Here is a 9,858-nt window from a genome sequence, read left to right as displayed (position 1 = left end):
GTCCATGAAGGCCAGTCTCAGGGGACATTTTACTGATTCTTCCTCCACCACTGGTATCCTCACCTCCACCCTTTTTTGTATCTTTTTCAGCAACATTTGGCAGTTTAATTTAATCTCGAAAGTGCTGCTGGAGATGGAGAGAGGCTGTCACCGCTTCCTGCCTCACCATCATCAGAGCTGACACTCTCCACAGACAAGTAAAGGACACAATAGAATATGGTTTTGCATCCTGTCTCTGCCTGTCTATCTGTCTCTCTCTCTCTCTCTCTCTCTCTCTCTCTCTCTCTCTCTCTCTCTCTCTCTCTCTCTCACACCATTTTGTACCTTTTTCAGTTTTCTCTGTTCGGTGAAGCGATTTATTTTATTCTCTCCTCGACAGACGAGTGTCTGCTGCTTCAACATTTCCCTGCTCTGATTCACATCCTCCCGTGTGTGTGTGTGTGTGTGTGTGTGTGTGTGTGTGTGTGTGTGTGTGTGTGAGTGTGGATAACAGTGCGCCTATGATAATCAGCCACAATTACGTCCCAACAGAAAGGGAAAGAGAAGACGTGGAAGGAAGCTATCAGCAGGAAGCCATTGATATGGTAATATCTGTCACACGCGTATACACACACAGATATACACACACACATATGCGGAGGCTGACTGCAGCGTGACAGCAGGAGAATAGCACGTTTGCATAGTGTGTCTCACAAACCTTTTTGACAAGACTGAAACTACTCATTAGAGACAGAGAGAGCATCTGTGATTACATTTCCTTTCTCTTGGTCTCTTCATTTTTTTTTTTTCATTTTGTACTTTTGGGGCTTTTATGGTGTTATGGTTTAAGTTTGATGTTTCTGTCAGTTTTAGTCTTTAATTTGATATTTATGTCAGTGTTAGGGTCTGCTTTTACATACTTGGTCGGTTTTACTTTTTCTTTTGATATTTTAGCAGTTTTATTATGCAGCATTCATGCTTTGTCATTTCTAAAGCTGTGTACTCTTTCTTAGACTCTTTTGCTCATAGGCACAGAGGCAGCCAGTTTCCAACCTGCAGCCGTGGTGGCAGAGAAATGCCTGTTACCATGGCACCCCAGAGAGAGAGAGAGTCTGCCATTCATTCCTCTCACTCTTGTTCGTGTCAGTTCAGGTTTTCTGAGCCTGACAGGATTATAAGCTGACATGAAACCCTGAACACACACTGCATGCACGCACGCACACACACACACACACACACACACACACACACACACACACACACACACACACACAGTGTGTGACATTGAGAGAAAATAGAATTGAAGGCAGCAGTGTCACAGTACAAATTAGATGCTATTTACCCTAGAGCTCACACACACACACACACACACCCTAACACACAGACACACACTGATAGACACAGGTAATAAGACAGACACACACCAGTAGCTCTCTGTAGTTTGGATTACTAGCGCTGTGTGTGTGTGTGTGTGTGTGTGTGTGTGTGTGTGTGTGTGTGTGTGTGTGTGTGTGTGTGTGTGTGTGTGTGTGTGTGTGTGTGTGTGTGTGTGTGGCAGCTGTGGCTTCAGCAGCAAAGTAAATGTGCATGAGGCTTTCACACATTTAATAAAGCCTTTTTAAACCCGGTAAAGGTTTACACGCACAAATAATCAGGTCTCCCAGCTGAAATCGAGCTGTATTACCCAGGCCTCCAGAACTAGAATTATGGAAGCCCCCCTTCATCCCCCCTTTTAGGGCTTAACCCAACCACAAAGAGCGGCTGAGTTTCAAAATCGTCATCACTTTGGTCCATAAGATACATCCGTATTGAACAAGAAGCAAAATTTCACCACATAAATCAACACATTTTATCTCAAAAGTCACAAGTTGAGCTGCAAACGTCAGTTTATTATAATTGTATTTGTTTAAAAAAATATATTAATAAAAACAGCAAGCATATTGGTCGATGCAGAGCGGAGTGGACATACTATTCTTCATCAGCAGATGGATTTCTCTCAGTTGCAAGCTCTGTAGCTGTTAGGATTTCATCCATGACATATTTAAGAACTTTTCATCCTTGTTGGCTTAACCGCTAACACTTGTTAAGTTCATTGTTGACATCGGAAACAGTAATTCATTTAAAAGTCAACTCAATGTCCACTGATAAGCTTTATCTGGAGCTTTTAAACGTATCACGCGGCCTTCATCGCTGTAAGTGGATTTGTTGACATCAGTATTTTTATAGATTTTTTTAACAAATACATTGTTGATGTGCAAATATCATTAATTTCTTTCATTTATTTATTTTGAGTAATGTTTAACTAATGCATTGCATGATACCATGTTGGGTTTTAGACACCATCAGGATCATAGTACGGTCTGTTGTATGGTATTGTACAGTATCTGCTGTTTGTACATGCTGTCTGTGTTTGTTTGTTGGCTGTAGCAAAGGTTAAGTACCTAAGACAAATTTCCCACGATGTGGGACAATAAAGTTAATCTTGAATCTTAATCTTGACTATTGTATGACACATAAGAGGGCTTGCCCATAAGAACCAGGCTACAATTTATTTTCTGGTTTGGACAGGTTTTCCATCATACCTGAAACCAAGTCTACCGAAATAGTTTCTGTAGTGCATTGAAAATCGTTGTTTTTCAATGTTTGTGATCCTGTACACAGTGAGTGAGTGACTGTCTTCACTCAACAGCAGGAGGCGCTGTCTTCCACCTCGCATAAGGACACTGAGGAGCCAAAGCTTCCAAATCCATTCCCAAAGCCAAAACCAAACGCAGGGTAAAGAGGTTCAGTGAATGTGGAGTGGAAGGTGTGGAGGGGGATCAGTGTGTCAGAGGTCACTTTGGAGAAGGTCAGAGTGCCAGCACGATAGTCCAGAAACACTGCAACTCTGTTTGACGCCAAAGACGGCGGGGGACGAATAGGTGTAGATCTGTCTTCATGCCGGACAGAGTAACTTCCATCATCGTCACAGAGCAGCATCCATGATTGATCATTGGCTCCAAGACAGCCATCAGCTCCCTCACCTTTCCGCCTGATTCCTTCATATGTCACTGCTATATAAACCTTGCCTTCCCACTCGACCTCCCAGTAACAGCGACCAGTCAGACCAGTGCCACACATCACCTGGAGCCAGCAGTCAAATCTATGTGGGTGGTGACACCGCCGCTGCTCCTCTTCAATGGTCGTCGCCTTTGTGGAGTTGTCGGACAGTTGGAGGTTTCTGTGTGCTGTGTTTTGATCCAGTGTGAGTTCACAGAAGTCTGATGGACAAAACAAAACATCAACAACTTATTATTTAACACAGAGTAAGTTGCCATTTGAATGGAATTGTTGTTGAGCTTTCTGGCTTTTAGTATTTTAAGTTATGAAATGTAAAATTACAAATGAATGTGTGGTGTTATGTTCTAATACTCGAAATCGATTGCAAACTTACATTTCTTCAGACCAGGTTTCAGTCTTTGCTCTCCACCATGGTCGAGGCTAGAGGAAGGAACATAGTCAGAATTAACCATCATTACCTTTTTTAATGAGGTAGTTTCCATACACTTCACTTACATTCTTATTTAACATGATCCAATGCTCCATATAAGGCCTAGTCCACATGTACACGGATATTTATAAAAAACATAGGTTTTCCCTCCTTCGCGTTTAAAAAATATCTTATCTCCAAAATCTCCTTCAAAATGAAAATGCAAAACCACATTGAAGCGCAGAGCATTTCAAACCAATAGGCAGTGATATTACCCTAAAGCCATGTTGGCCAATCAGAAGCCTGAAAAAAAGCAATTACCGGATGCTACCCTGCTGCAATGGTCGATCGCTCCTTAGCTGGCTGCAATGGTGCATCGATCACTCCTTAGCGCATACAGACGTCTGTTCCTAAATATAGTGTGTGTAACTGACATTTATGTGTAAATATGTAAAAAGGCCTTATTTGTGACAACTCACAAAAGAGATAACTCCTGCAACATTTCAAGACAAAAAGTCAGTTTTCACATATTCACCCTGGAAGGAGTTTTGGAGGCATGAGTATGACAGAGAATATTTTTTGTCCTTGTTAGTTCATACTTGAGAGTTTCCAGTCTCCAATCTGGATTCTTTAGTCCAGCAGTCAGCAGCTTCCCTCCCGATTTTCCTGGATGATTGTAGCTCAGGTCCAGCTCTCTCAGGTGGGAGGGGTTGGACTTCAGAGCTGAGGCAAGAGAAGCACAGCCTTCCTTTGTGATCATACAGCCTGACAGTCTAGAAACACACACACACATATATATATATATAGTTATCAGAGTGTACTGTATGTTCCGTCGGAGGAGAAAGGTCCTGCAAGCACCCACATTGTGTGACCAAGTTGCATAAGATTGGTATCACAAATTCTTTGTATAGGCAATTTAATTCCCACAGACTTAGTTTATGTTAAAAATCATGCAAAGCAGCATTGTAAGGGTCATAAGATAAACAAATGATTGCATCCTTACTTGAGAGTTTGCAGGACACAACGTGGACTCTCCAGTCCGGCAGAGAGAAGCTTCACTCCTGAATCATGCAGGTCATTGTCACTCAGGTCCAACTCTGTCAGTTTAGATGATTGAGAGCTAAGGACGGAGGCCAGAGCTTCACAGCTGTTCTCTGACAATTTACAGCCACTTAGCCTGAGAAATAATTAGTCAGACAAAAACATTAATTAACAGATGAACCAATATTTGATACAGTAACGGCATGTGGTTTTCTGTGCACATACAGCGACTTCTTGGAGGCCTTGACCACTGGCAGCAGCCGCAGTAGACCCTCCTCTGATGCAGAGTATTTCTTCAGGTCAAACACCTCCAGCGCTTCTTCAGAGGAAAGCAAGATAAAGACCAGAGCTGACCAGAGAGCAGGAGAGAGATTCTTTGTTGAAAGCCTTCCTGAACTCAGGTACTGTTGGATCTCCTCCTCTAGAGAGTCATCTCTCAGCTCATTCAGACAGTAGAACAGATTGATGCTCCTCTCTGGAGATTTATTCTGCCTGATCCTTTCCTTGATGGACTGGATTGTTTTGTGGCTGGTCTGAGAGAACCCTTTTGTCATCTTTAACAGGCGCTTGAGGAGATCCTGATTGGTCTGCAGGGAGAGGCCCAGGAGGAAGCGTAGGAACAAGTCCAGGTGCCCATTTGAACTCTTCAAGGCTTTGTCAATTGCAATCTCGTGGACTTCTGTGATGCATTTCCTCTTGCAAATCATCCAAAGACTGTCCAGTGTTAGATCTGGCTCAGACAGTACATTCTTGTTGTTGTTAATGAGCGACATGACCACATAAAGAGCAGCCAGATACTCCTGAATGCTCAGATGGACAAAGCTGAACATCCTACCCTTGTCGTTGTCCCTCCACTTATGCTCTTCTTTGAAGACTTCTGTGAAAACTCCAGAGTACTGTGCGGCTTTACGGATATTAATGCCACTGTCTTTCAGGTCTTTCTCATAGAAGATGAGGTTGCCTTTCTCCAGCTGGCGAAAAGCTAGTTTTGCCAATGAATGGATGTACTGAATGCTCTTTTTTGTGCCACATCTGTCTCCTGTCTGTTTGATCTGATACACCAGGAATTCTGTGTACATCTCAGTCAGGGTTTTAGGCAGCTCTGCCTGTGTTCTGGTCTTCAAAACACCCTTGAGAACTGTAGCAGTGATCCAGCAGAAGACTGGGATGTGGCACATAATGAAGATGCTTCGTGATGCCTTAATGTGGGAGATGATTCTGCTGGCTTGCTCTTCATCTGGGAATCTCTTCCTGAAGTACTCCACCTTCTGTGGATCAGTGAATCCTCTCACCACTGTCATGCAGTCAACAAAGTCTCGAGGGATCTGATTGGCTGCTGCAGGCCGTGTAGTTATCCAGACGCGAGCTGAGGGAAGCAGTCTCCCCTCAATGAGGGCAGTCAGCAGCCCATCCACTGAGGTTGACTGTGTCACATCAAAGTCAGTTGGCAGCTGTTCACTGCAGGTAAAATCCAGCTGAAGGCGGCTTTCATCCAGTCCATCAAACACAAACAGAAGTTTGAATTCACTCTCATTAAAATCACAGTTTCCTGATGCCTGTAGTTTTGTAAAGATGACATCAAGTTCCTGCTTCGGGATGTCTTTGGTTTCCCTGATATATTGGTGGATTAACTCTGCCAAACGAAACTTTTCTCCCTTCAGCAAATTCAGTTTACGGAAGGTGAAGTGGAATATAAGGTGCACATCTTGATTCGTCCTTCCCTTGGCCCAGTCCAACACAAACTTTCGCACAAGGAATGTTTTGCCAATTCCTGCAACTCCAGTCGTCAGCACCATTCTTATGGGCTTGTGGTTTCCGGTAGCACTTATGAATATCTTACTTGGTTCAATTGGTGTCTCTGTCCCTGCTACCCTCCCTTTTATTTCGATCTGCATGACCTCATGCTGTTCATTGATGTGTAGTTCCCCCCCAGCTGTGATAAACATCTCTGTGAAGATGTCATCCAGACACTGCTGATCCATCTTGTCGGTCATGCCCTCTTGAGCACATGTAAACTCGTTCTGGAGGTAAGATTGGATTTTCCGTTGGTATTGTATGATCTGTTGATGAGGCTTCAGCACTGGAATATCCACAACTGTGAGAAAAAAAATGACAGCCATTGTAAAGTGGAAAATCCCATAAACATGGACACATGGGAGATTCGAAGGTCATTTGTATGTAAAAATAGATGTTTCATATTCCAAAACAAGATTTCCGCTGCCTTGTTCATGAAATGAATGGATTTACCTGGTAAAATGAACTTTTATCTGATACATGTTTTGAGATTGTATAACATGCACTATCATACTTTAGTGTTTCAAACATTATTCTACTTCTAAATTGGGTTGATGAATGTATAAAACTGTCCTGTTTTCCTATTATTATTTTAGATTTCTAGAAGACTGGATGCCTTGCAGCACATTACTGCCTTTCACAGTTCAGTGTTGCCTTTTAAAGAACATCTAGTTAATCTGTGTAAATAGTTTGCATAAATTAACTTAATTACTTATATATATTAATAACTTCCATCCATCCATCCATCCATCCATCCATCCATCCATCTTCGTCCGCTTATCCGGTGTCGGGTCGCGGGGGGGAGCAGCTCCAGCAGGGGACCCCAAACTTCCCTTTCCCGAGCAACATTAACCAGCTCCGACTGGGGGATCCCGAGGCGTTCCCAGGCCAGGTTGGAGATATAATCCCTCCACCTAGTCCTGGGTCTTCCCCGAGGCCTCCTCCCAGCTGGACGTGCCTGGAACACCTCCCTAGGGAGGCGCCCAAGGGGCATCCTTACCAGATGCCCGAACCACCTCAACTGGCTCCTTTCGACGCAAAGGAGCAGCGGCTCTACTCCGAGCTCCTCACGGATGACTGAGCTTCTCACCCTATCTCTAAGGGAGACGCCAGCCACCCTCCTGAGGAAACCCATTTCAGCCGCTTGTACCCTGGATCTCGTTCTTTCGGTCATGACCCAGCCTTCATGACCATAGGTGAGGGTAGGAACGAAAACTGACCGGTAGATCGAGAGCTTTGCCTTCTGGCTAAGCTCTCTTTTCGTCACAACGGTGCGATAGATTGAATGCAATACCGCACCCGCTGCGCCGATTCTCCGACCAATCTCCCGCTCCATTGTCCCCTCACTCGCGAACACAACCCCAAGGTACTTGAACTCCTTCACTTGGGGTAAGGACTCATTCCCTACCTGGAGAAGGCATTCCATCGGTTTCCTGCTGAGAACCATGGCCTCAGATTTAGAGGTGCTGATCCTCATCCCAACCGCTTCAATATTAATAACTTAACAAAATTAAATGTAGAACGTGTACTATATTTTTTCACATTGTCTTTCCATAGCTTACCTTTTACTTCTAAGCTTCTCCTTGACAAATGCTGTGCCAGATCATTCCTGCCAATCTTCCCTAAAATCTTCTTGGCCACCTCCACAGCCTGTTGGTTGTATTTATGCACCATCACATTCACTGTGTCATGCCTGTCTTTGTCCTCTAGGAGGGACCTTTTGATAGGGGAGAAACCCTCCTCGACAACAATCAGGTGCCACTTGAAAGATTTGAAGTCTTCATTGGTCAAATCTTCCAGTGTTTCCAAAAGTAGTTGAATGGGGGACGATCTTTTGTTTTCTGTAGTCTCCACAACATCCCCAAAAACATGGACACATGGGAGATTTGAAGGTCATTTGTATGTAAAAATAGACGTTTCATATTCCAAAACAAGATATCCGCTGCCTTATTCATGAAATGAATGGATTTACCTGGTAAATTGAACTTTTATCTGATACATGTTTTGAGATTGTATAACATGCACGATCATACTTTAGTGTTTCAAACATTATTCTACTTCTAAATTGGGTTGATGAATGTATAAAACTGTCCTGTTTTCCTATTATTATTTTAGATTTCTAGAAGACTGGATGCCTTGCAGCACATTACTGCCTTTCACAGTTCAGTGTTGCATTTTAAAGAACCTCTAGTTAATCTGTGTAAATAGTTTGCATAAATTAACCAAATTACTTACTATATTAATAACAACAAAATTAAATGTAAAACGTGTACTGTATTTTTTCACATTGTCTTTCCATAGCTTACCTTTTACTTCTAAGCTTCTCCTTGACAAATGCTGTACCAGATCATTCCTGCCAATCTTCCCTAAAATCTTCTCGGCCACCTCCACAGCCTGTTGGTTGTATTTATGCACCATCACATTCACTGTGTCATGCCTGTCTTTGTCCTCTAGGAGGGACCTTTTGATAGGGGAGAAACCATCCTTGACAACAGTCAGGTGCCACTTGAAAGATTTGAAGTCTTCATTGGTCAAATCTTCCAGTGTTTCCAAAAGCAGCTCTTTAAGCCTCGCCATCTCTGTTCCCTGATTGGATCAGACGAAATTGCAGATTAATCTTAATGTGTTCAAATACATGAATTAATTAGTTTTGGTTATACATTGCACCCAACCAGTCCTCCAAACCATATGTCGTTTCGTTTGTTCCTACAATCTAATACGACCCACAGGAGCGCTCCATAAATTATCGCCCCTAGCCGTAGTGGAAATACAACCTCATGTCTAAATCACAGAACGTTGGTCGAGGGTTTGAACATAAAGGTAGCGATTTTAAACATGTCTTTAACGTGGTCGCAGTTTGGTTATGTTTAGGCATCAAAACTACTTAGTTAAGTTTTGAAAAAGATCGTAGTTTGGGTTAAAACCAGACGTTACTTTACCCAAACCATGATCTTTTCCTAAACCTAACCCAGGAGTTTTGTTTCAACTCAAAACAGTATCCTCGCCGCTGGTATTTAGGAAGTTTCCCTCGAAATGTAATTGAGAAAGATGATGATATACCAGGAACCTTTGTTGTGTGATGCTAAGCAATTGCAATGCAGGATAAATAAAGAAATAATAAGTCATGATGTATATAGAGTACAATAAAAGCATGTGGGTTTTTTGTTGCGTAGTCTAGATGTAATTTCCCTGCAGTGTCATAAAGCCAACAGAGTAGTGGACTTTTTTGCAGGAGGTTAAAGGTACAAGGTTCACCTGTGGTGCTGATAATGTTTGGTTAATATTTTATGCTGTCAATTTCCCTGACATTACACTGATTACCTGTGGGATGTGGGCTGTGTGGGAGGTGGTGCATCACCAGGTGTGTTAAGGTGTGATGGTCTGACTCAAATGTCCATGGACGACGGCCTTTTTTTTTTGTTCATCCTAGCAGAAACTTTAGCTTGGAAAAATGTCACACAGAAAAAAATTAAAAGTTGTCCTTGAGGGAAAATGTAGTCTTGCTGCCAGATTAAACACACACATACCTGAACATAAAATAAACAAAGAAAAGTTTGTAGTAACAAATATTCTAA

General features: G+C 42.7%; 1 protein-coding gene across 1 annotated transcript; it reads right to left on the bottom strand.

Moving 5' to 3' along the window:
• Positions 1-2,661: 2,661 nt before the first annotated feature.
• LOC114550483 (NACHT, LRR and PYD domains-containing protein 3) lies at positions 2,662-8,860 on the bottom strand. The gene is made up of 7 exons (XM_028571281.1): positions 8,627-8,860; positions 7,846-7,933; positions 4,715-6,584; positions 4,452-4,625; positions 4,048-4,221; positions 3,413-3,459; positions 2,662-3,239 (listed from the first exon to the last, which is right to left on the bottom strand). Exons 1-7 carry the CDS (start codon positions 8,858-8,860, stop codon positions 2,662-2,664), a joined length of 3,165 nt encoding a protein of 1,054 aa, XP_028427082.1.
• Positions 8,861-9,858: the final 998 nt, after the last annotated feature.

This window comes from Perca flavescens, chromosome 23 (assembly GCF_004354835.1).
Source record: "Perca flavescens isolate YP-PL-M2 chromosome 23, PFLA_1.0, whole genome shotgun sequence".
Classification (NCBI taxonomy): Eukaryota; Metazoa; Chordata; class Actinopteri; order Perciformes; family Percidae; genus Perca; species Perca flavescens.
Note: the sequence above shows the minus strand (reverse complement) of the source record. Positions and strands in the feature narration are given on the sequence as shown.

Excerpts from the sequence above, each read along its gene's own strand:
- LOC114550483 (XM_028571281.1), bottom strand. The coding sequence starts at position 8,860 with ATGGCGAGGCTTAAAGAGCTGCTTTTGGAAACACTGGAAGATTTGACC. Across the intron at positions 6,585-7,845 it reads GAGAAGCTTAGAAGTAAAAG|TTGTGGATATTCCAGTGCTG; the intron begins GTAAGCTATGGA and ends TTTTTCTCACAG. Across the intron at positions 4,222-4,451 it reads TGTGTCCTGCAAACTCTCAA|ACTGTCAGGCTGTATGATCA; the intron begins GTAAGGATGCAA and ends GTGTGTTTCTAG.